The sequence below is a fragment of the Hyperoodon ampullatus genome (assembly GCF_949752795.1).
Source record: "Hyperoodon ampullatus genome assembly, chromosome: 2".
NCBI classification, from domain to species: domain Eukaryota; kingdom Metazoa; phylum Chordata; class Mammalia; order Artiodactyla; family Ziphiidae; genus Hyperoodon; species Hyperoodon ampullatus.
The window spans coordinates 74,554,316-74,581,606 of record NC_136915.1 but is presented as its reverse complement, the minus strand read 5'-3'; the positions used below and the strand labels follow the sequence as shown (position 1 = coordinate 74,581,606).

Here is a 27,291-nt window from a genome sequence, read left to right as displayed (position 1 = left end):
TTACATTTTAGAAAAATGAGACAAAGTTTAAGCAACATGACTGAGGATGCACATCTAACAAGTAGCAAAGCCTGGGATAAAGCCAGAAAGTCTACTTTGGAGCCATATTCTTAACTGCCATGCTATATTGCCTGTACCTGTAGAATGGGAGTTAAAAAGACAGTATATTCTAAGCAAAAACCAGCGAGACAGCTTTTCCACAATCCATAGCTTGTTCTCAAACTTCGGTAAACCAACTTTTTTTTTTATTAGCATTAGTAACTCACCCTAGTAGTATTATGTGTTCTCACAGAAAATGTTGACAACTAGTTTGTTAATTGGCAGTACTCTGATTTCAGATAAGCCTTATGAACAACAGAATCATCACTGCACAGAGAAACCCAACTCTCCTAGATTCTGTCCTCTTGGCCTTTCAGGCTTTGTCTAAGTGGAGGTTCTATAATGTTGTTTGTGAAATAGTTTACTCTCCTTGGAATTGTCTTCCCTCCCATCCCCTCGCCTTTTGTATGGTTTCTGAGAAGGCAAGCATTGTGATCCTACCTTACTTATTTAACAAATACAAGCCGCATTCATAAACTTTTATTTGTTCACAGGTGATCTTGAGCATTTACTAAATGCCAGGCACTATTGTTAAGCACTGGGAATGGGGTTGTAAATAATACAGACAAGGACTCTGTTTAAAAAAAAAAAAAAAGAAAAAGATCAGCTGGTCCTATGCTGTGTAGTAACACAGTAATGAATGACGTATGGGTGCCTACTTTTGACTCAGGGGTCAGGGAAGGACTCTCTGAGTATCAAGGGGCCAGACATGGGAATATTGGGGGAAGAGTGTTCCAGGAAGAGGGATCAGCTAGTGTGAGAGGCCTAGAGAAGGGGAGCATGGCTGCAGCACAGTGGGCAGGGGGAGAGTTGGGTGAGATGAAGTCAGAGCAGTGGCAGGGGTTAGATGCCACAGAGCTTTGTGAACCTGGCCAGGACGCTTGTTTGCAAGTCCAGGCCTGATTTCCATGTATGTAAATGAGATACAAAGAAATAAGGCTTTTCATCTTTTTTTTTTAAATCACAATCTTTACAGGAATTGGTGGTAAAGACTCTGATTGTAGCAGAACCTCATGTCCTTCATGCATATCGAATGTGCAGACCTGGTCAACCTCCAGGAAGTGAAAGTGTCTGCTTCGAAGTCCTGGGATTTGATATTTTGTTGGATAGAAAACTAAAGCCATGGCTTTTGGAGGTAAGGCGTTTCTTTAAGAAGAAAGAGAACTGATCCCTCCTCTTTTTTTTTTTTTTCTTCTTTTGAATTTTATTTTATTTATTTTTTTATACAGCAGGTTCATATTAGTCATCCATTTTATACACATCAGTGTATACATGTCAATCCCAATCGCCCAATTCATCACACCACCACGCCCACCCCCCTGCGGCTTTCCCCCCTTGGTGTCCATATGTTTGTTCTCTACATCTGTGTCTCAATTTCTGCCCTGCAGACAGGTTCCTCTGTACCATTTTTCTAGTTTCCACATATATGCGTTAACATACGATATTTGTTTTTCTCTTTCTGACTTACTTCACTCTGTATGACAGTCTCTAGGTCCATCCACATCTCAACAAATGACCCAATTTTGTTCCTTTTCATGGCTGAGTAATATTCCATTGTATATATGTACCACATCTTCTGTATCCATTCATCTGTCGATGGGCATTTAGGTTGCTTCCATGACCTGGCTATTGTAAATAGTGCTGCAATGAACATTGGGTGCATGTGTCTTTTTGAATTATGGTTTTCTCTGGGCATATGCCCAGTAGTGGGATTGCTGGATCATATGGTAATTCTATTTTTAGTTTTTTAAGGAACCTCCGTACTGTTCTCCATAGTGGCAGTATGAATTTAAATTCCCACCAACAGTGCAAGAGGGTTCCCTTTTCTCCACACCCTCTCCAGCATTTGTTGTTTGTAGATTTTCTGATGATGCCCATTCTAACTGGTGTGAGGTGATACCTCATTGTAGTTTTGCAATTACATTTCTCTAATAATTAGTGATGTTAAGCAGCTTTTCATGTGCCTCTTGGCCATCTGTATGTCTTCTTTGAAGAAATGTCTATTTAGGTCTTCTGCCCATTTTTGGATTGGATTGTTTGTTTTTTTAATATTGAGCTGCATGTGCTGTTTATATATTTTGGAGATTAATCCTTTGTCCATTGATTCGTTTGCAAATATTTTCTCCCATTCTGAAGGCTGTCTTTTTGTCTTGTTTATGGTTTCCTTTGCTGTGCAAAAGCTTTGAAGTTTCATTAGGTCCCATTTGTTTATTTTTGGGTTCATTTCCATTTCTTTGGGAGGTGGGTCAAAAAGGATCTTGCTGTGATTTATGTCATAGAGTATTCTGCCTATGCTTTCCTCTAAGAGTTTTATAGTGTCTGGTCTTACATTTAGGTCTTTAATCCATTTTGAGTTTATTTTTGTGTATGGTGTTAGGGAGTGTTCTAATTTCACTCTTTGGCATGTAGCTGTCCAGTTTTCCCAGCACCACTTATTGAAGAGACTGTATTGTATATCCTTGCCTCCTTTTTCATAGATTAGTTGACCATAGGTGCATGGGTTTATCTCTGAGCTTTCTGTCTTGTTTCATTGATCTATGTCTCTGTTTTTGTGCCAGTACCATATTGTCTTGATTACTATAGCTTTGTAGTGTAATCTGAAGTCAGGGAGTCTGATTCCTCCAGCTCTGTTTTTTTCCCTCAAGAATGCTTTGGCTATTCGGGGTCTTTTGTGTCTCCATATAAATTTTAAGATTTTTTTGTTCTAGTTCTGTCAAAAAAAATGCCATTGGTAATTTGATAGGGATTGCATTGAATCTGTAGATTGCTTTGGGTAGTATAATCATTTTGACAACATTGATTCTTCTAATCCAAGAACATGGTATATCTCTCCATCTGTTGGTATCATCTTTAATTTCTTCCATCAGTATCATAGTTTTCTGCATACAGGTCTTTTGTCTCCCTAGGTAGGTTTATTCCTAGGGATTTTATTCTTTTTGTTGCATTGGTAAATAATGTTTCCTTAATTTCCCTTTCAGATTTTTTTATCATTAGTGTATAGGAATGCAAGAGATTTCTGTGCATTAATTTTGTATACTGCAACTTTACCAAATTCATTGATTAGCTCTAGTAGTTTTCTGGTGGCATCTTTAGGATTCTCTATGTATAGTATCATGTCATCTGCAAACAGTGACAGTTTTACTTCTTCTTTTCCAATTTGTATTCCTTTTATTTCTTTTTCATCTTTGATTGCCATGGCTAGGACTTCAAAATCTATGTTGACTAATAGTGGTGAGAGTGGACATACTTGTCTTGTTCCTGATCTTGGAGGAAATGCTTTCAGTTTTTCACCATTCAGAATGATGTTTGCTGTGGTTTTGTCATATATGGCCTTTATTATGTTGAGGTAGGTTCCCTCTATGCCCACTTTCTGGAGAATTTTTATCATAGATGGGTGTTGAATTTTGTCAAAAGCTTTTTCTGAATCTATTGAGATGATCATATGGTTTTTATTCTTCAATTTGTTAATATGGTGTATCACATTGATCAATTTGCATATATTGAAGAATCCTTGCATCCCTGGGATAAATCCCAGTTGTTCATGGTGTATGATCCTTTTAATGTGTTGTTGGATTCTGATTGCTAGTATTTTGTTGAGGAATTTTATATCTATATTCATCAGTGATATTGGTCTGTAATTTTCTTTTTTTGTAGTATCTTTGTCTGGTTTTGGTATCAGGGTGATGGTGGCCTAATAGAATGAGTTTGGGACTGTTCCTTACACTGCAATTTCTCGGAAGAGTTTGAGAAGGATGGGTGTTTTCTCTTCTCTAAATGTTTGATAGAATTCACCTGTGAAGCCATCTGGTCCTGGACTTTTGTTTGTTGGAAGATTTTTAATCACAGTTTCAATTTCATTTCTTGTGATTGGTCTGTTCATATTTTCTGTTTCTTCCTGGTTCAATCTTGGAAGGTTATACCTTTCTAAGAATTTGTCCATTTCTTTCACGTTGTCCATTTTATTGGCCTAGAGTTGCTTGTAGTAGTTTCTTAGGATGCTTTGTATTTCTGCAGTGTCTGTTGTAACTTCTCCTTTTTCATTTCTAATTTTATTGATTTGAGTCCTCTCCCTTTTTTTCTTGATGAGTCTGGCTAAAGGTTTATCAATTTATGTTCTCAAAGAACCAGCTTTTAATTTTACTGATCTTTGCTATTGTTTTCTTTGTTTCTGTTTCATTTATTTCTGCTCTCATCTTGATGATGAGTTCTTTCCTTCTGCTAACTTTGGGTTTTGTTTGTTCTTCTTTCTGTAGTTCCTTTAGGTGTAAGGTTAGATTGTTTATTTGAAATGTTTCTTGTTTCTTGAGGTAGGCTTGTATAGTTATAAACTTCTCGCTAGAACTTTTGCAGTTCTAGGTTTTGTATCATCGTGTTTTCATTGTCATTTGTTTCTAGGTATTTTTTGATTTCCTATTTGATTTCTTATGTGATCTCTTGGTTATTTAGTAACGTGTTGTTTAGCCTCCATGTGTTTGTGTTTTTTATGGTTTTTTCACTGTAAGTCATTTCTAATCTCATAGTGTTGTGGTCAGAAAAGATGCTTGATATGATTTCGATTTTCTTAAATTTATTGAGGCTTGATTTGTGAACCAAGGTGTGATCTATCCTGGAGAATGTTCCGTGCACACTTGAGAAGAAAGTGTAACCTCCTGTTTTAGATGGAATGTCCTATAAATATCAATTAAATCTATCTGGTCTATTGTGTCATTTAAAGCTTGTGTTTTCTTATTTACTTTCATTTTGGATGATCTGTCCATTGGTGTAAGTGAGGTGTTCAAGTCCCCCACTATTACTGTGTTACTGTCGATTTCCTCTTTTATAGCTGTTAGCAGCTACCTTATGTATCGAGGTGCTGCTATGTTGGGTGCATATATATTTATATTCTTATATCTTCTTCTTGGATTGATCCCTTGATCATTATGTAGTGTCCTTCCTTGTCTCTTGTAACATTCTTTATTTTAAAGTCTATTTTATCTGATATGAGTATTGCTACTCCAGCTTTCTTTTGATTTCCATTTGCATGGAAATCCATTTCCATCCCATCACTTTCAGTCTGTATGTGTCCCTAGGTCTGAAGTGGGTCTCTTGTAGACAGCATATATATGGGTCTTGTTTTTGTAACCATTCAGTGAGCCTGTGTCTTTTGGTGGGAGCATTTAATCCATTCATGTTTAAGGTAATTATCCATATGTATGTTGCTGTGACCATTTTCTTAATTGTTTTGGGTTTGTTTTTGTAGGTCCTTTTCTTCTCTTGTGTTTCCCACTTAGAGAAGTTTCTTTAGCATTTGTTGTAGAGCTGGTTTGTTGGTGCTGAATTCTCTTAGCTTTTGCTTGTCTGTAAAGCCTTTGATTTCTCCATCGAATCCGAATGAGATCCTTGCTGGGTAGACTAATCTTGGTTGTAGGTTCTTCCCTTTCATCACTTTAAGTATATCATGCCAATCCCTTCTGGCTTGTAGAGTTTCTGCTTAGAAATCAGCTGTTAACCTTATGGGAGTTCCTTTGTATGTTATTTGTCATTTCTCCCTTGCTGCTTTCAATAATTTTTCTTTGTTTTTGATTTTGGCCAATTTGATTTTATGTGTCTCGGCGTGTTTCTCCTTGGGTTTATCATGTATGGGATTCTCTGCACTTCTTGGTCTTGGGTGGCTATTTCCTTTCCCTTGTTAGGGAAGTTTTTGACTATAATTTCTTCAAATATTTTCTCTGATCCTTTCTCTCTCTCTTCTCCTTCTGGGACCCCTACAATGCAAATGTTGTTGTGTTTAATGTTGTCCCAGAGGTTTCTTAGGCTGTCTTCATTTCTTTTCATTCTTTTTTCTTTATTCTGTTCCGCAGCAATGAATTCCACCATTCTGTCTTCCAGGTCACTTATCCATTCTTCTGCCTCAGTTATTCTGCTATTGATTCCTTCTAGTGCATTTTTCACTAAAGTTATTGTATTGTTCATCTTTGTTTGTTTGTTCTTTAATTCTTCTAGATCTTTGTTAAACATTTCTTGCATCTTCTCGATCTTTGCCTCCATTCTTTTTCCAAGGTCCTGGGTCATCTTCACTTTCATTATTCTGAATTCTTCTTCTGGAATGTTGCCTATCTCCAGTTTATTTAGTTCTTTTTCTGAGGTTTTATCTTGTTCCTTCATCTGGGACATAGCCCTCTGCCTTTTCATCTTGTCTGTCTTTCTGTGAATGTGGTTTTTGTTCCACAGGCTGCAGGATTGTAGTTCTTCTTGCTTCTGCTGTCTGCCCTCTGGTTGATGAGGCTATGTAAGAGGCTTGTGCAAGTTTCCTGCTGGGAGGGACTGGTGGTGGGTAGAGCTGACTGTTGCTCTGGTGGGCAGAGCTCAGCAAAACTTTAATCTGCCTGACTGCTGCTGGGTGGGGCTGGGTTCCCTCCCTCTTGTTTGTTTGACCTGAGGCAACCCAACACTTCAGCCTACCTGGGCTCTTTGGTTGGGCAAATGGCAGACTCTGGGAGGGCTCATGCCAAGGAGTACTTCCCAACCTTCTGCTGCCAGTGTCCTTGTCCCCATGGTGAGCCACAGCCACCCCCCACCTCTGCAGGAGACCCTCCAACACTAGCAGGTAGGTCTGGTTCAGTCTCCCCTGGGGTCACTGCTCCTTCCCCTGGGTCCCGATACGCACACTACTTTGTGTGTGCCCTCCAAGAGTGGAGTCTGTGTTTCCCCCAGTCCTGTTGAAGTCCTGCAGTCAAATCCCACTAGGCTTCAAAGTCTAAGTCTCTAGGAATTCCTCCTCCCATTGGTGGATCCCCAGGTTGGGCAGCCTGACGTGGGGCTCAGAACCTTCACTCCAGTGGGTGGACTTCTGTGGTGTATGTGTTCTCCAGTCTGTGAGTCACCCACCAGCTGTTATGGGATTTGATTTTATTGCGACCCTCCTGCCATCTCATTGTGGCTTCTCCTTTGTCTTTGGATGTGGGGTATATTTTTTGGTGCGTTCCAGTGTCTTCCTCTTAACGATTGTCCAGTAGCTGGTTGTGATTCTGGTGTTCTCACAAGAGGGAGTGAGAGCACATCCTTCTACTCTGCCACCTTGGTTCAGGACCCCTGTGATCCCTATTCTTGTGTACTAAAACAAATATTTTTTACATATGTACTTGGCACAGTTGATTCATTAACTGAGCAGAAAGAAGCCGGAATAGAATATGTGGGAGGAAGAGAATGAGCCTTTGGGGAATAGAACAGTTCTGATAGTGGGTCAGTGTTTTTAATCTTACTTTTCCCAGATTAGCACTGAGTGCATTTCTAGGTTAGGCAGTTTGCACATACGCATAGATCTGGTTTTACTGATTTGTTGTCTACTCTCTCCACTATTTTCTCAGCCTCACAGCTCTACCACTTCATGACTTCTGGTTGTTGTCTTTCCTCTCTGTGGGTGCCTAGGCTGCAGCACTGTAGCTCCCTGGCTTCAGTGTGTCTCCCCTTCAAACTCTCTAAGAAGAGAGAGGCTCCAATTAGTTCATTAATCAGTAGTTAATACTTAACACCCCAGGTGACATGAATTCTCCTTTAAGGCCATATTATGTGCCTGGGGCTCCCCTCATGTCTAGCCTGTTAACTGTGCCTTTGGGTTTGCTGCCAGACCCTGGTTCGGTCAGAGTCATCATTATTTTTCTTCCATTATAAAAGATGAAAATATAGAATAATATAAAGGCAAAATAAAAATGACGTCTAAGATTTTTGTACCTTTTCGGTCATGTTTGTATTTATATTGTATACAGAGGAAACCTTCGAAGTCACACAGTACCACATCCAGCAATTCCCCTAAGTTCCCTAATCATAGAGTATGTGGCTCTGATCATCGAGCTCCATGGTCATAGATCACATGGCCACAGAATACTGTGTTTAGGAAACTTTGTCAAGAAAATAACACCTACCTAAACAGTGTTGACTAGATTAGTTACATTTTAAGGAAAATATTACTATAGAAGATATCATCAACAACTACCTGTCATTTTAAGTTGGTTATCTCTTTTTTGTTAATGATTTAGAAGTTAAAAGTTACATCTGTAATATCAAGGTTTGCAAAAGCAAATTGAATGAGTGATAGGTGAGATTAAGACACTCAAAATATATTTTTAGGAAAGAACACTTTTCCAGTTTGAGGGCTACTGGTTTCATTTGTTTGTGTGTTGAATCTACTATGAGCAAATAATGTGTATTATATTTCCAATCAAATACAATTCTGTCAGGTATTCAAATTTTGCTCCTTCCTGGGTCCTAGAAATATGATAAATGGGAAGAATTTTGCTTATCATTTTGCTTCCTCCATTCCTTGGATATGAAAGCACTTGACTCTGGACTATGGCCCTTCACCTAAGGCCCAACATTTTCTTCCTTTATTTTTGCTGTTTTCCTCTTCTTTCCTTTCCTGTTTTTACCTGTATCTTTTTTTTCTGCCACTGCTGCTTGTCTTTTAGCCTTTATGGGGTGGGAAAAAAGTGAAGGCAGTATGCATGAAGTAGAACTGAAAGGCTAGCAAGGAATAATGATTTTATAGATATTTTATTTACCTGTTTTTAAAAGCACTTGCCTAACTGGAGCCTACCATTAGCTTGGTAGATCAGAATTGACTAAATGGTTCTGTTTTTTTAAAGGCTCAGAGATACTATTGTTTACATTCATGTTTCTTTATACTTTATTTTTCTCCATCATTTCCAGATCAATAAGAACCACTAAAAAACTCCACAATAACTTCTTTTCATTTTCTGTTCATTCTTTCATCATTTTCAGATCAATCATAACCATTTAAAAACTCTGCAATAACAAACAGCTGTGGGTAATGAACATTTATTATATCAAAACAGTTAAAAGAATCTTATTTAGATCTTCCTTTGTATTTTCTCCCAGCTGCAATCATAGTACATCTAATATACATTGGTAAAAACCTTTTGGCGCCATCAAGTGGAATTAGGTAGAGAGTGCCTCTGAGCATGTTAACTTTTAGTTAACTGGAATAATTGCAGGCAATGATTCTTAGTGGCAAATTGCAGAAATTTTCAGTCATAGAAAACATTTTTAGGGAAAAACATGGAAATTGAGTGGAGTATAAATATAATGCTAATATTTTAAGTATCCTCGAATTAATTTCAACAAATCATTGGGCCAGATGGTGGAGATAGAAGAAAAATAAGGTTGTCCTGGTCTACTGGGGACTCAGATATGTGTTTATGGTAGCATTTACAAGTATAAGTAGGGAATAAGGAGCCAGCACAAACAGAGTGATTAATCTCTCTGTGTACATGTGTATATTTGAGAGTTAAAAAAAATGTCTTTGTAGAAGAGGGAACACCTGAGAAGAGTATTTAAGGTGGTAGAAAGTGGGGTAGGGGCTGGGGCTTGGAGAAGTTACTGGCCGGAGGAAACAGCACTAATTTAGGAGCACAGAATCTATTATGGAAACTTTCATGTGTGCATGAAATGATTGTGCTTATCTTGATAATAAAACTGTGATTTGGATGGTTAATAAATAGTATTTATTAATTTAATTTGCTTTCTTATAATTTTCCTTTTTGCATGCATTTACAAGCTGCTGAGCTTTAAGACTCTAACACTTGTGGGTTTTGGTTTGTTTTACAGTTGGGTTAGGAAATGAGAACCAAAGAAACCATCCACGTTATAGAATAGAACTTGGGCTGGATGGAACCCTAATTTTCAGCGTTTCTTCTGTCAGCCATTTGTGGTTTTTCTTTTATTTTTTTCTTTACCTTTCTCATAAAACTTAAAGAAAAAAATCTAAAGTGTTAATTGAATTAAGTTTTTCTACCTTTCCACGTATTAGTTTATTTGATGTTAGGTACATTTCTTGATAGACCAATTTCTCTTACATGAGAGTAGAGTGAAGAATCTGAAATAGAAAAGAGAGAGGGTCTGAGATTATGTTGTACCAAGACTGTCTACCATCCTGGAGGAGGGATATGCTTGGCAGAATTCCAGACTGCAGTTTTAGAATGAAGCACTAAGGAATTCTATAAAGATAGATAACATTTCAGTAAACCACTTAATCTTCAGTTGAAAAATGTTTTTTTTTAAATAATCCTGTTACATGTAGTAGCAGAACTATCTTTGTTTTGCAAATTCCAGAGATTTGAATCAGTATTGAATGGTTGAAACTTTTTTCATATAAAAATATTACTTCACTCTTTCTCTGTACCTGTAAGAGGAAATACTTGGAGCTTTGAAGTAGTAGATTAATAAACTTCCTTTTTTCAAATTTACCTGGAATAAATGGATGTTCTTGCAATTACCAAGCTATTCTCTTCCCTTGAGACCACATCACACAGACAAGAATATGTTCATCACTTTCTAAATCAGAAATCAGCAAAGGCATAATATAGTAAGGCATTTCTCTATTGAAAAAAATACAGTTTGCCATAATTCTATACAAGGAATACCAGGTAACCATCAAAATGATGACATGAAAGATTTTCATGATACATTATTAAGAGAAAACCTTGGATTATAAAATAGTATATTTAGTATAGAGATATATTTGGAAGGCAAAATGAATATTATAAAATGTATACATAGCAAATATCTGGAGCACCATTTATCAAATGGTTAACAAGACACAAGGTAGTGGAATTGCAGGTGATCTTTCTGTTGTTTGTTTGGCTTCTGTTTCTAATTTCTATTCAGTGATCTTGTGCCACATTTATAATTAGAGGCATTTGTATTCCTGGATGATTTCTTAAGTGTAATGTGGCATTTCCTTCAGCTGCCAGTTGTAAAATGCGTGTTGTCAGTTATCTTGTCTTTTGTGGTGATGGTTTTGTATAAGATGACCCTCCTCTATGAGGAGTAGCATGCATGGTTTTTTTTTTTTTTTTTTTTGTGGTACGCGGGCCTCTCACTGTTGTGGCCTCTCCCGTTGCGGAGCACAGGCTCCGGACGCGCGTGCTCAGCGGCCATGGCTCATGGGCCCAGCTGCTCCACGGCATGTGGGATCTTCCCAGACTGGGGCACGAACCCACATCCCCTGCATTGGCAGACGGACTCTCAACCACTGCGCCACCAGGGAAGCCCAGCATGCATGTTTTTTGAGGTAGCCTCTGGAGTTAGTTGGTGGTCATGAAGCTAAGCTGTAGTTTTGAACTCAGCAGTGTTCTCACCAACTGAGTTAATTGAGTAAGTAATTTTCTTAAACATCTGCTATCCCAATTACATTTTCATAGCAACAACAATAAAATCCAACAACAACAAAGACAAAAACAAACACTCCAGCTCTTGAAGTGGTAATATATTGTATACTAGATTTCAGGGTATATGTAGTTACTTCTTATTTTTCTTCTTAGTGAAATCCTAGAAATGATGTGGGAAAGAAGAACAACCACAAATGGCTCAGTTATTCCCATGACTCCTTAAACAGTTAGAAAAGCTCATAGAGGTTAGTTTGCAGCTACCTTTAATGGTATCCTCTGAGTAATTTCAATGAAATGAAATGAAAATTGATGAATTATTGTCTGACCCAGGTAGAAAGAAATAAAATTTGTTTTTCAGGCAACAATAGACATATTCATCCAGAAGATCTGAAAGCAGTGAAAAGAGGGCACTGATAATTTCAATATGGGAAATACATACATGAATATAATTATTACTATGTTGGTAATATCCCTATTATTTTTTGTTCCATTTTTATTATTGTTATTACTGGTCCTCCAACCTTTTTGTCTGGATGAGTCACTTCAACTTCCTAAAGTTAAGACCTAGAGTTCATGGGGTAATAGATTGGAGAGAGTGGAGAGGAGGGAGAGGGCAGATATGCTGACTGAAAATCTGGAGCTAAGGCAGCAAGGGGAAGGGGCAGTGATGACAGTCAATTCCTTGCAACTCCTTGACTTAAGGTGTTGGGGAAGGAAGGAGTGGCAATGGTGACTGGGCCATCTACCATATAATGCTTTGAGGTTTATTGTAGAGTCCTTCTACTGGTTGGGGATCCCACATTAAATTAACAAATTTGTACTGCATATTGACTGACCTACCAACATTTGTTTACTCATTGTTTTCTTTGTAAATTTCAGATCAATCGAGCTCCAAGCTTTGGAACTGATCAGAAAATAGACTATGATGTAAAAAGGGGAGTGCTGCTAAATGCACTGAAGCTACTAAATATCAGGTAAAGTGTTTCCTCCATTTTCTGGAATTTTTTTCACCATATTTAGCATAGAACAATCATTTGTAAGTGGAATTGTCTTGTAATTTTAGTATTTTGTATTGTTAATTTCTTGATTCCATTCTTCAAACCCATTTAGTTTTCTTCTTTTTAAATATCTTTTCCTCTTCTCCTGAACTCTGCTTCTCCTTCTCACCATATTATTTGAACCTACAGTAAATATGCTTAAATTGCATTGTTGGTATAATACAGACTATGGGGTGGAATTGGAGAATACCTTAGGAAACCTTCTAGACAATTTTCCTCACCTCACAAGAAGAAACTAAAGCACAAAGTTCACTAAGGGAGTTAAAAAACCTCAAAAATACATTTCTGACCTTTCTGTCCAATGTTCTTTCCACTGTATCATGCTGCCTGGGTAAACAGAGAAGAAAAGAGAAGCAGTTAAGTGAGAGTTAACTTTCCCATTGAACAGCATAAACAGGATTTTCTTCTTCTTTTTATTTTTTTTTGTGGTACGCAGGCCTCTCACTGTTGTGGCCTCTCCCATTGCGGAGCACACAGGCTCAGCGGCCATGGCTCACGGGCCCAGCCGCTCTGCGGCATGTGGCATCTTCCCGGACCAGGGCACAAACCCACGTCCCCTGCATCGGCAGGCGGACTCTCAACCACTGCGCCACCAGGGAAGCCCTTCCTTCTTTTTTAAGGCTGAATAATATTCCATCTTATATATACCACATATTTTATCCATTCATCTATTGCAGAACATTTAGGTTGTTTCCATGTCTTGGCTGTTGTGCATAATGCTGCAGTGAACATGGGAATGTGGGTATCTTTAGATCAGATACCCGCAGGGTATCTGTTGAATCCTGGTTCAACAGGATCAGTCAAATCCTGATTTCAACTTCTGTGAATATATACCCAGAACTGGGATTGCTGGATCAATAGAATATTATTAGTTTGGTTGCAGCGTACATAATCGTGAATGTCAAATGTTTGAAATCTTATTATGTGGTAAGCTTTGGCTCATTATGAAAAAATTTGTTAGAAGTTTAACTGAACAGCTTAATGAGGTAGTGAGTTGTCTGCTATTATAAGTGTTCAAATAGCATTTAGGATCACATCTTGGGTCACAAATCAAGCCTCAGTAAATTTAAGAAAATTGAAATCATATCAAGCATCTTTTCTGACCACAACACTTTGATATTAGAAATAAATTACAGGGAAAAAACCGTAATAAACACAAATACATGGAGGCTAAACAATACGTTACTAAATAACCAAGAGATCACGTAAGAAATCAAATAGGAAATCGAACAATACCTAGAGACAAATGACAATGAAAACATGATAATCCAAAACCTATGGGATGCAGCAAAAGCAGATCTAAGAGGGAAATTTATAGCTATACAAGCCTACCTCAAGAAACAAGAAAAATCTCAAGTAAACAATCTAACCTTACGCCTAAAGGACCTAGAGAAAGAAGAACAAACAAAACCCAAAGTTAACAGAAGGAAAGAAATCGTAAAGACCAGAGCAGAAATAAATGAAATAGGAACAAAGTAAACAATAGCAAAGATCAATAAAACTAAAATCTGGTTCTTTGAGAAGATAAACAAAACTGATAAACCATTAGCCAGACTCATGAAGAAAAAGAGGGAGAGGACTCAAATCAATAAAATTAGAAATGAAAAAGGAGAAGTTACAACAGACACCACAGAAATACAAAGCATCCTAAGAGACTACTACAAGCAACTCTAGGCCAATAAAATGGACAACATGGAAGAAATGGACAAATTCTTAGAAAGGTATAACCTTCCAAGGCTGAACCAGGAAGAAACAGAAAATATGAACAGAACAATCACAAGTAATGAAATTGAAACTGTGATTAAAAATCTTCCAACAAACAAAAGTCCAGGACCAGATGGCTTCACAGGTGAATTCTATCAAACATTTAGAGAAGAGCTAACACCCATCCTTCTCAAACTCTTCCAACAAATTGCGGACGAAGGAACACTCCCAAACTCATTCTTTGAGGCCACCATCACCCTGATACCAAAACCAAAGATACTACAAAAAAAGAAAATTACAGACCAATATCACTGATGAATTTGGATGCAAAAATCCTCAAGAAAATACTAGCAAACAGAATCCAACAACACATTAAAAGGATCATATTATACCATGATCAAGTGGGGTTTATCCCAGGGATGCAAGGATTCTTCAATATATGCAAATCAATCAATGTGGTACACTATGTTAACAAATTGAAGAATAAAAATCATATGATCATCTTGGGGCTTCCCAGATGGCGTAGTGGTTGGGAGTCCACCTACCGATGCAGGGGACACGGGTTTGTGCCCCGGTCCAGGAAGATCCCACATGCCTCGGAGCGGCTGGGCCCGTTAGCCATGGCTGCTTAGCCTGCGCGTCCGGAGCCTGTGCTCCACAACGGGAGAGGCCACAGCAGTGAGAGGCCCGCGTACCACAAAAAAAACAAACCACATGATCATCTCAATAGATTCAGAAAAAGCTTTTGACAAAATTCAACACCCATTTATGATAAAAACTCTACAGAAAGTGGGCATAGAGGGAACCTACCTCAACATAATAAAGGCCATATATGACAAACCCACAGCAAACATCATTCTCAATGGTGAAACACTGAAAGCATTTCCTCTAAGATCAGGAATGAGACAAGGATGTCCACTCTCATCACTATTATTCAACATAGTTTTGGAAGTCCTAGCCAGAGCAATCAGAGAAGAAAAAGAAATAAAAGGAATACAAATTGGAAAAGAATAAATATAACTGTCACTGTTTGCAGATGACATGATACTATACATAGAGAATCCTAAAGATGCAACCAGAAAACTACTAGAGCTAATCAATGAATTTGGTAAAGTAGCAGGATACAACATTAATGCACAGAAATCTCTTGCATTCCTATACACGAATGATGAAAAATCTGAAAGAGAAATTATGGAAACACTCCCATTTACCATTGCAACAAAAAAGAATAAAATACCTAGGAATAAACCTCCCTAGGGAGACAAAAGACCTGTATGCAGGACACTATAAGACACTGATGAAAGAAATTAAAGATGATACCAACAGATGGAGAGATATACCATGTTCTTGGATTGGAATAATCAATATTGTGAAAATAACTATATACCCAAAGCAATCTACAGATTCAATGCAATCCCTATCAAATTACCAATGGCATTTTTTATGGAACTAGAACAAAAAATCTTAAAATTTGTATGGAGACACAAAAGATCCCGAATAGCCAAAGCAGTCTTGAAGGAAAAAAGCAGAGCAGGAGGAATCAGACTCTCTGACTTCAGACTATACTACAAAGCTATAGTAATCAAGACAATATGGTACTGGCACAAAAACAGAAACATAGATCTATCGAACAAGATAGAAAGCCCAGAGATAAACCCATTCACCTATGATCAAGTAATCTATGAAAAAGGAGGCAAGGATATACAATGGAGAAAATACAGTCTCTTCAATAAGTGGTGCTGGGAAAACTGGACAGCTACATGCCAAAGAGTGAAATTAGAACACTCCCTAACACCATACACAAAAATAAACTCAAAATGGATTAGAGACCTAAACGTAAGACCGGACACTATAAAACTCTTAGAGGAAAGCATTGGAAGAACACCCTTTGACATAAATCACAGCAAGATCATTTTTGATCCACCTCCTAGAGTAATGGAAATAAAAACAAAAATAAACAAATGGGACCTAATGAAACTTCAAAGCTTTTGCACAGCAAAGGAAACCATAAACAAGATGAAAAGACAACCATCAGAATGGGAGAAAATATTTGCAAACGGACAAAGGATTAATTTCCAAAATATATAAACAGCTCATGCAGCTCAACATCACTAATTATTAGAGAAATGCAAATCAAAACTACAATGAGGTATCACCTGTGACCAGTTAGAATGGGCATCATCAGAATATCTACAAGCAACAAATGCTGGAGAGGGTGTGGAGAAAAGGGAGCCCTCTTGCATTCTTGGTGGGAATGTAAATTGATACAGCCACTATGGAGAACAGTATGGAGGTTCCTTAAAAAACTAAAAATAGAATTACCATATGATCCAGCAATCCCACTACTGGGCATATACCCAGAGAAAACTATAATTCAAAAAGACACATGCCCCCCAATGTTTATTGCAGCACTATTTACAATAGCCAGGTCATGGAAGCAACCTAAATGCCCATCGACAGACGAATGGATACAGAAGACGTGGTACATATATACAATGGAATATTACCCATAAAAAGGAACGAAATTGAGTCTTTTTTTTAAACGTGGATGCATCTAAAGACTGTCATACAGAGTGAAGTACCTCAGAAAGAGAAAAACAAATATTATATATTAATGCATGTATGTGGAACCTAGAAAAATGGTATAGATGAACCGGTTTGCAGGTCAGAAGTTGAGACACAGATGTAGAAAACAAATGTATGGACACCAAGGGGGCAAAACCGCGGTGGGGTGGGGATGGTGGTGTGCTGAATTGGGCGATTGGGATTGATATGTATACACTGATGTGTATAAAATTGGTGACTAATAAGAACCTGCAGTATAAAAAAACCAACGAAACAAACAAAAAGAAACAACTAGTACTAAACTTTCTTTGTGTTATTTGTATGGAAATATGTTAATATAAATGTTTCATCCATTACATTAAATTTCTAAAAATCTTATATGTTCTGGTATAATGTCATAAGTCATAATTCTAGTTATTACTTTAAAATGTATATCTCAGAAATAACTAAATTTCCTTGTCAATTGCATTATTATGAACTTTCATCAAATCTTTAACCGTGGTCATTTTTAAGTCTTTTGTCATTTACAGACAGTTCTGGGTGTACTCTGATGCTTTTGCAAAAATGTTCCTATAAAAGGGTTTCATCTTCAAGGAATTCATGGAAAAGGCTCTGACAAGTACAGGTTTCTGGTAACTGACTATACTGCTGAACTGAATGAATAAGCATTTTCAGAACTCTAATGGAAAACTGATGAATTCATAAAAGTGCTAACAAAAATCAAGATTAAAAAATTAATTACATGGGACTGAGTGAACTGATGAGGATGATTATAATTTTTGTGACTTTCTATTTGAATAAAAAAAAATCCCACAAGGACTCAGAGGCAAAAAATATACAAATGAATTTTCACTGCAAAGTAAAGGAGCTGTTACAGTGGAGGATTACTCGACTGAATGTCAATATTGTGACATAGTATGAGTATGTTTCGTGTTTGGTAATTGCAATCATTGTTGCTTTTGTTGTGGTCACCCATTTACAATGCTTGGTGTCAGTTTATCTCTTGTAAAAATAAAATACAGTGTGTGTGTGAAAAAAAAACAAAAAACAAATAGCATTTAGGGTATTAGATTAAAGGACCTCTGAGGTCATTTAAGCTCAGGAATTTTATGATCTCAGTTTGTTCTAATTGTCATCTCAAGAACTCTTAAAGAGTTGTGGGATACTTCCAAGCAATTTATTCATTTGAAATGTTTTCAAGCATGTAGCAGATGCCTGATTGAGAAGTAGATTTATGTGGAAGGCATTATTAAAAAAAGATTGACATATAAACTTGTTCAGAAATTTTCATATGGCCCCTTCTTTTATATGATCAAAGAATGATTTGCCTAAATTCTACTGATATTTCAGTTATTCTAAAGGAAATGAATAGAAAGGAAAGAAATGTAGAATGGGAAAATTTTATTTAGCTTATACAATTATATCAAGTATTTTAGATTATTTAAGCAATATGCCTATACATGTTTTGGCATATATATTGTTTAAGTAGCTCTGTCAAATGTATGACTTCCGCTTAATTTCTTAGATTCCTTTTCAAGTTTAGGGACTTCTCATTTCTCTCCTTGGCTATTTTATTGGTTTCCTTCCTTCGTTCAGCACTAACCTTCACCCCGTTTTGCAGTGTCCACTCTGTTGCTCTGCAAATCATTTAACAAGTGTTTATTGAGTGCCCGCTACTATAGGGGTAGGTGCTGGGAGTTCAAAGTCTTGGTTTCTGGCTTGGATGACTTATTTGACAGTATGTCATTTATTTAGATAGAGCTTTAAGGCAAGAAACAGGCTTAGAAGTGATGGGGGAAGGTAGAAGTGAGAGATAATTCAGTTTTAAACATGTTGATTTTGAAGTGCTTTGAGACACCCAGGCAGAATTGTTAAGTGGGAGATTTGATATACAGGGCTCCAGGGGATAGAGACATCTATGTGATTGAAATCTGTGTATAGATTGCTGTTGAATCCAGTGGATGAGAACATACAGTTGGAGTTATATATTGAGAAGTTAAGTGGGACAAGGGCAGAGCCTGAGTGATGCCAACATTTAAAGAGATATTTATAAACTCTAATATTCTGCTCAGATTGTTTCCACACTATCAAATAAAGCTTAAACATTGCCTACAACGTGTTTTTGATCTTTAGACACAAGACTTCTTTTGATCTGGCCCTTGCATATCTCGCCAGTCTGATCACTTTTTGTTTTTCTCTTTTCCCTGACTTAGAATTAATTTTTCTAAGAACTCTCGTGTGATGCTGTTTCACATGTTCATGGTTTTGTGTGTATTCTTATTTAAATTTTATCTTAGCTTTGTTCCTCTGGTGAATGTTGGTTCATTTTTAAAAATCGTGGTAAAATATACTTAAACTTTACTATTGTAACCATTTTTAAGTGTGCAATTCAGTGGCAATAACTACATTCACATTATTATGCAACCATTACCACCATCCTTCTCTGGACCTTTCTTCATTGTGTGAAACTGAAATTCTGTACCCATTAAACAACTCCCCATTTCCCCCTGCCACCAGCCCCTGGCAACCACCATTCCACTTTCTGTCTTTATGAATTTGCCTAGGTACCTCATATAAGTAGAATCATACAGTATTTGCTCTTTTGTGACTGCCTTATTTAACTTAGCATAATGTCTTCAGCGTTCATCCATGTTGTAGCATGTGTCAGAATTTCCTTCCCTTTTAAGGCCAAATAATATTCCATTGCATGCATATACCACATTTTTGTCAACTCATCCTTAAGTCCCTAGCACAGGCCTGACTTCCTATTTGAAGCTTTTGCTGAGGCAAAGTGGTTTACTTCCTCCCTTGTGCCATCACCCTACTTACTATCACTTTTTAAATAGCATCCATTGTACTCCATGTATTTATTCACATGCCATTGCTGACACTTGAGGGCAATGTCTCTGTCTATTCATCCTTGTATTCCCAGGGCCATATCCAGAACTAGCATATAGTGAGTACTAAATAAAATTTAGGTTGGAAGACAAGGGTAGGGGAAGGACATTTCATTCCAAGGTAACTCCTTGTGGTAAGATAAGGAAGTGAGGCAAGCACAGGACGTTCATAGAACTTCCAGGGATTCCATATTACAGGAGCTTGAGTGTGCGAAGCCAGCTGATTAGAAAGAGAAATCCCTTGTATGGAATCACAGGGTAATGAGTAGTGGAAAGAGCTCCAGAAACTGTAAACAAAACTTCTTAGGACAGTGTGTGGATACAGCTGAATGGAAAAATGCTGATTACAATGCTAAGTGCATGGAGATCCTTTGGTCTCTGGTTAAATTTTTATTGTGGACTAAGAGTCATTAGTGCTGATTTATACCTATATTTATAGGAATCCAAACACAGTTTTTAGAATGGCAGTATTTCTCAAGGCCAGAATATGGGAGCAGTCATCTAGAGAAAATGTCTGGGTGTGATTGGCTTTTCTTTGTTTCTCAGTGTGTCCAAAGGAACTTCTTTGTGAGCTTATTTCTGTTACTCTTCTTTATAGGTATGTTCTTGAGCTGCGTGTGTGTCAGTGTCCTTGTCTGTGAGTGCTGTATTTGCTGTGAAGGTGCATATAGTTCTATGTTCATTACTTTCACAGCATTCTCATAATATTCTCAATCCTTTTTTTTTTTATTCTCCCTTCCTCTTTTCTGTCATTTCATTTTTCCTTCCTCTCTTACATTTTTTTCCTTACCAACTGTTTGGTCTTTGTTCTTCTCTATTCTTCTTTTCATTTCTATTCCCCTTTTCTCTCCTCTCCTTCCTTTAAATTGTATGGTAAATAGAAATGATTGTTCTACATAAAGTGGAATATCAAAAAAATTAAAAGTTAAGAGCTACCTAAACCACATTTCCCCTTTCCCTAAACAAAGGAAACTCAGCCAGATTTAGTATTTACCATTGGAAAAATGATATTCTCAATCATCCAGTCACTAAAATCAGAAATCTGCTTGCCATCTCAAGTTCAGCCCTTTTTGTTACTCCTCACATCTAATTAATAATAATAATTAATCACCAAAGTCATTCATTCTTCCTCTAAAATAACCCTTCAGATCTTTACTTATTTTCTAATCTGACTGCTGCTTCCCTGGTCCAGGCTGTCATATTTTATATTTGCTAATGAAATAGCATTCCATTTGTTTAAATTTGTTCGGGCTGCTATAACAAAATACCATAGACTTAATAGGTTATAAAAAACAGAGATTTATTTCTCATGGTTCTGTAGGGTGGTGGTTCAAGATTAGGGTGCCAGCATGGTTGAGTGAGGCCTGCTTCTGGGTCACATACTTCTTATTGTATCATCACATGACAGAAGGGTCTAGGGAGGTCTCAGGAGTCTCTTTTATAAGGTCACTAATCCCTTTCAAGGGGGCTCCACCCTCATGGCCTAATCACATCCCAGAGGCCCCACGTACTAATATTATCACCTTTGGGAGTTAAGATTTCAACATATGGGTTTTGTGGGGGGACACAAACATTCAGACCATAGACTATCTTAACAGCCTGCTTCTTTTCTCATCCACTTCTAAGCCACTGTACATATTGCCAAGGGATAATCTTTTTTTTTGATTTACTTATTTTTATATAGCAGGTTCTTATTAGTTATCAGTTTTACACATATTAGTGTATATATGTCAATCCCAATTGCCCAATTCATCCCACCACCACCCACCCCCACTTACCCTGCTTGGTGTCCATATGTTTGTTCTCTCTCTACATCTGTGTCTTTATTTCTGCCTTGCAAACTGGTTCATCTGTACCATTTTTCTACATTCCACATATATGTGTTAATATACGATATTTGTTTTTCTTTTTCTGACTTAGACAGTCTCTAGGTCCATTCACATCTCTACAAATGACCCAATTTAGTTCCTTTTTATGGCTGAGTAATATTCCATTGTATAAATGTACCACATCTTCTTTATCCATTTGTCTGTCAATGGGCATTTAAGTTGCTTCCATGACCTGGCTATTGTAAATAGCACTGCAATGAACATTGTGATATATGACTCTTTTTGAATTATGGGTTTCTCTGGGTATATGCCCAGTAGTGGGGTTGCTGGGTCATATGGTAATTCTATTTTTAGTTTTTTAAGGAACCTCCATGCTGTTCTTCATAGTGGCTGTATCAATTTACATTCCCACCAACAGTGCAAGAGGGTTCCCTTTTATCCACACCCTCTCCAGCATTTGTTGTTTATAGATTTTCTGATGATGCCCATTCTAACTGGTGTGAGGTGATACCTCATTGTAGTTTTGCAGTTACAACTCTCTAATAATTAGTGATGTTGAGCAGCTTTTCATGTGGCTCTTGGACATCTGTATGTGTTCTTTGCAGAAATGTCTGTTTAGGTTTTCTGCCCATTTTTGGATTGGATTGTTTGCTTTTTTAATATTGAGCTGCATGAGCTGTTTATATATTTTGGAGATTAAGCCTTTGTCCATTGATTCATTTGCAAATATTTTCTCCCATTCTGAAGGCTGTCTTTTTGTCTTGTTTATGGTTTCCTTTGCTGTGCAAAAGCTTTGAAGTTTCATTAGGTCCCATTTGTTTATTTTTGGTTTTATTTCCATTTCTTTAGGAAGTGGGTCAAAAAGGATCTTCCTGTGAATTATGTCATAGTGTTCTGCCTATATTTTCCTCTAAGAGTTTTGTAGTGTCCGGTCCGACATTTAGGTCTTTAATCCATTTTGAGTTTATTTTTGTGTATGGTTTTAGGGAGTGTTCTGATTTCATTCTTTTACATGTAGCTGTCCTGTTTTCCCAGCACAATTTATTAAAGAGACTGTCTTTTCTCCATTGTATATCCTTGCCTCCTTTGTCATAGATTAGTTGACCATAGGTGCATGGGTTTATCTCTGGGCTTTCTATCCTGTTCCATTGATCTATATTTCTGCTTTTGTGTCAGTACCATATTGTCTTGATTACTGTAGTTTTGTAGTATAGTCTGAAGTCAGGGAGTCTGATTCCTCCAGCTCTGTTTTTTTTCCCTCAAGGTTGCTTTGGCTCTTCAGGGTCTGTTGCGTCTCCATACAAATCTTAAGACTTTTTCTTCTAGTTCTGTAAAAAATGCCATGGGGAATTTGATAGGTATTGTATTGAATCTGTAGATTGCTTTGGGTAGCATAGTCAGTTTCACAATAATGATTCTTCCAATCCAAGAATATGGCCTTTATAATGTTGAGGTAGGTTCCCTCTATACCCACTTTCTGGACAGTTTTTATCATAAATGGGTCTTGAATTTTGTCAAAAGCTTTTTCTGCATCTATTGGGATTATCATAGTTTTTTTTTAATTTTTATTTTTTTAATAGTTTCTGCTTTATAACAAAGTGAATCAGTCATACATATACATCTGTTCCCACATCCCTTCCCTCATGCATCTCCCTCCCTCCCACCCTCCCCTTCCCACCCCTCCAGGCGGTCACAAAGCACCGAGCTGATCTCCCTGTGCTCTGCAGCTGCTTCCCACTATCTATCTACCTTACGTTTGGTAGTGTATATATGTCCATGCCTCTCTTTCGCTTTGTCACAGCTTACCCTTCCCCCTCCGTATATCCTCAAGTCCATTCTCAGTAGGTCTGTGTCTTTATTCCCGTTTTACCCCTAGGTTCTTCATGACATTTTTTTTAAAATTCCATATATATGTGTTAGCATACGGTATTTGTCTTTCTCTTTCTGACTTACTTCACTCTGTATGACAGACTCTAGGTCTATCCACCTCATTACAAATAGCTCAGTTTCGTTTCTTTTTATGGCTGAGTAATATTCCATTGTATATATGTGCCACATCTTCTTTATCCATTCATCCGATGATGGACACTTAGGTTGTTTCCAGCTCCAGGCTATTGTGAATAGAGCTGCAATGAACATTTTGGTACATGTCTCTTTTTGAATTATGGTTTTCTCAGGGTATATGCCTAGTAGTGGGATTGCTGGATCATATGGTAGTTCTATTTTTAGTTTTTTAAGGAACCTCCATACTGTTCTCCATAGTGGCTGTACCAATTCACATTCCCACCAGCAGTGCAAGAGTGTTCCCTTTTCTCCACACCCTCTCCAGCATTTATTGTTTCTAGATTTCTTGATAATGGCCATTCTGACTGGTGTGAGATGATATCTCATTGTAGTTTTGATTTGCATTTCTCTAATGATTAATGATGTTGAGCATTCTTTCATGTGTTTGTTGGCAGTCTGTATATCTTCTTTGGAGAAATGCCTATTTAAGTCTTCTGCCCATTTTTGGATTGGGTTGTTTGTTTTTTTGCTATTGAGCTGCATGAGCTGTTTATAAATTTTGGAGATTAATCCTTTGTCAGTTGCTTCATTTGCAAATATTTTCTCCCATTCTGAGGGTTGTCTTTTGGTCTTGTTTATGGTTTCCTTTGCTGTGCAAAAGCTTTGAAGTTTCATTAGGTCCCATTTGTTTATCTTTGTTTTTATTTCCATTTCTCTAGGAGGTGGGTCCAAAAGGATCTTGCTGTGATTTATGTCATAGAGTGTTCTGCCTATGTTTTCCTCTAAGAGTTTGATAGTTTCTGGCCTTACATTTAGGTCTTTCATCCATTTTGAGCTTATTTTTGTGTATGGTGTTAGGGAATGATCTAATCTCATACTTTTACATGTCCCTGTCCAGTTTTCCCAGCACCACTTATTGAAGAGGCTGTCCTTTCTCCACTGTACATTCCTGCCTCCTTTATCAAAGATAAGGTGACCATATGTGCGTGGGTTTATCTCTGGGCTTTCTATCCTGTTCCATTGATCTATCTTTCTGTTTTTGTGCCAGTACCACACTGTCTTGATTACTGTAGCTTTGTAGTATAGTTTGAAGTCAGGGAGCCTGATTCCTCCAGCTCCGTTTTTCGTTCTCAAGATTGCTTTGGCTATTTGGGGTCTTTTGTTTTTCCAAACAAATTTTGAAATTTTTTGTTCTAGTTCTGTGAAAAATGCCAGTGGTAGTTTGATAGGGATTGCATTGAATCTGTAGATTGCTTTGGGTAGTAGAGTCATTTTCACAATATTGATTCTTCCAATCCAGGAGCATGGTATATCTCTCCATCTATTTGTATCATCTTTAATTTCTTTCATCAGTGTCTTATAATTTTCTGCATACAGGTCTTTTGTCTCCTTAGGTAGGTTTATTCCTAGATATTTTATTCTTTTTGTTGCAATGGTAAATGGGAGTGTTTTCTTGATTTCATTTTCAGGTTTTTCATCATTAGTGTACAGGAATGCCAGAGATTTCTGTGCATTAATTTTGTATCCTGCTACTTTACCAAATTCATTGATTAGCTCTAGTAGTTTTCTGGTAGCATCTTTAGGATTCTCTATGTATAGTATCATGTCATCTGCAAACAGTGACAGCTTTACTTCTTTTCCCATTTGGATTCCTTTTATTTCCTTTTCTTCTCTGATTGCTGTGGCTAAAACTTCCAAAACTAAGTTGAATAAGAGTGTTGAGAGTGGGCAGCCTTGTCTTGTTCCTGATCTTAGTGGAAATGGTTTCAGTTTTTCACCACTGAGGACAATGTTGGCTGTGGGTTTGTCATATATGGCCTTTATTATGTTTAGGAAAGTTCTCTCTATGCCTATTTTCTGCAGGGTTTTTATCATAAATGGGTGTTGAATTTTGTCAAAAGCTTTCTCTGCATCTATTGAGATGATCATATGGTTTTTCTCCTTCAACTTGTTAATATGGTGTATCACATTGATTGACTTGCGTATATTGAAGAATCCTTGCATTCCTGGAATAAACCCCACTTGATCATGGTGTATGATCCTTTTAATGTGCTGTTGGATTCTGTTTGCTAGTATTTTGTTGAGGATTTTTGCATCTATGTTCATCAGTGATATTGGCCTGTAGTTTTCTTTCTTTGTGACATCCTTGCCTGGTTTTGGTATCAAGGTGATGGTGGCCTTATAGAATGAGTTTGGGAGTGTTCCTTCCTCTGATATTGTTTGGAAGAGTTTGAGAAGGATGGGTGTTAGCTCTTCTCTAAATGTTTGATAGAATTCACCTGTGAAGCCATCTGGTCCTGGACTTCTGTTTGTTGGAAGATTTTTTTTTTTTCGGTATGTGGGCCTCTCACTGTTGTGGCCTCTCCCGTTGCGGAGCACAGGCTCCGGACATGCAGGCTCAGCAGCCATGGCTCACGGGACCAGCTGCTCCGCAGCATGTGGGATCCTCCCAGACCGGGGCACGAACCCATGTCCCCTGCATTGGCAGGCGGACTCTCAACCACTGTGCCACCAGGGAAGCCCTGTTGGAAGATTTTTAATCACAGTTTCAATTTCAGTGCTTGTGATTGGTCTGTTCATATTTTCTATTTCTTCCTGGTTCATTTTCGAAGGTTGTGGTTTTCTAAGAATTTGTCCATTTCTTCCAGGTTGTCCATTTTATTGGTGAAGAGTTGATTGTAGTAGTCTCTTATGAGGCTTTGTATTTCCATGGTGTCTGTTGTAACTTCTCTTTTTTCATTTCTAATCTTATTGATTTGAGTCCTCTCCCTCTTTTTCTTGATAAGTCTGGCTAAAGGTTTATCAATTTGTTTATCTTCTCAAAGAACCAGCCTTTAGTTTTATTGATTTTTGCTATTATTTTCTTTGTTTCTATTTTATTGTTTTCTTCTCTGATCTTTACGATTTCTTTTCTTCTAGTAAATTTGGGTTTTATTTGTTCTTCTTTCTCTCATTGCTTTAGGTGTAAGGTTAGATAGTTTATTTGAGATTTTTCTTGCTTCCTGAGGTGTGATTGTATTGCTATAAACTTCCCTCTTAGGACTGCTTTTCCTGCATCGAACAGGTTTGGGTCATTGTGTTTTCATTGTCATTTGTGTCTAGGTATTTTTTGATTTCCTCTTTGATTTCTTCAGTGATCTCTTGGTTATTTAGTAACATATTGTGTAGCCTCCATGTGTTTGTGCTTTTTACGTTTTTTTCCCCTGTAATTTATTTCTAATCTCATAGCATTGTGGTCATAAAAGATGCTTGATATGATTTCAATTTTCTTAAACTTACTGAGGCTTGATTTGTGACCCAAGATGTGATGTATCTTGGACAATATTCCGTGTGCACTTGGGAAGAAAGTGTAGTCTGCTGATTTTGGATGGAATGTCCTATAAATATCAATTAAATCTATCTGGTCTATTGTGTCATTTAAAGCTTGTGTTTCCTTATTAATTTTCTGTCTGGATGACCTGTTCGTTGGTGTAAGTGAGGTGTTCATGTCCCCCACTATTACTATGTTACTGTCGATTTCCTCTTTTATAGCTGTTAGCAGTTGCCTTATGTATCGTGCTCCTATGTTGGGTACATATATATTTATAACTCTTATGTCTTCTTTTTGGATTGATCCCTTGATCATTATGTAGTGTCCTTCCTTGTCTCTTGTAACATTTTTTATTTTAAAATCTATTTTATCTGATATGAGTATTGCTATTCCAGCTTTCTTTTGATTTCCATCTGCATGGAAATCCATTTCCATCTGCATGGAAATCCATTTCCATCCCCTCACTTTCAGTCTGTATGTGTCCCTAGGTCTGAAGCGGGTCTCTTGTAGACAGCATATATATGGGTCTTGTTTTTGTAACCATTCAGTGAGCCTGTGTCTTTTGGTGGGAGCATTTAATCCATTCACATTTAAGGTAGTTGTCCATATGTATGTTCCTGTGACCATTTTCTCAATTGTTTTGGGTTTGTTTTTGTAAGT

At 37.4% G+C, this 27,291-nt stretch overlaps 1 protein-coding gene across 2 annotated transcripts in view; it reads left to right on the top strand.

The window, feature by feature from the left end:
- Positions 1-27,291, top strand: part of TTLL7 (tubulin tyrosine ligase like 7) — a gene marked incomplete at both ends in the record, with an annotated part of 106,349 nt that overhangs the window by 21,290 nt on the left and 57,768 nt on the right. For both annotated transcript variants that reach the window (XM_079696566.1, XM_079696565.1), the window contains 2 exons: positions 1,076-1,234; positions 12,144-12,238. In XM_079696566.1, the coding sequence (XP_079552692.1) occupies positions 1,076-1,234; positions 12,144-12,238 (254 nt within the window). The remainder of the gene's footprint in view (positions 1-1,075; positions 1,235-12,143; positions 12,239-27,291) is intronic.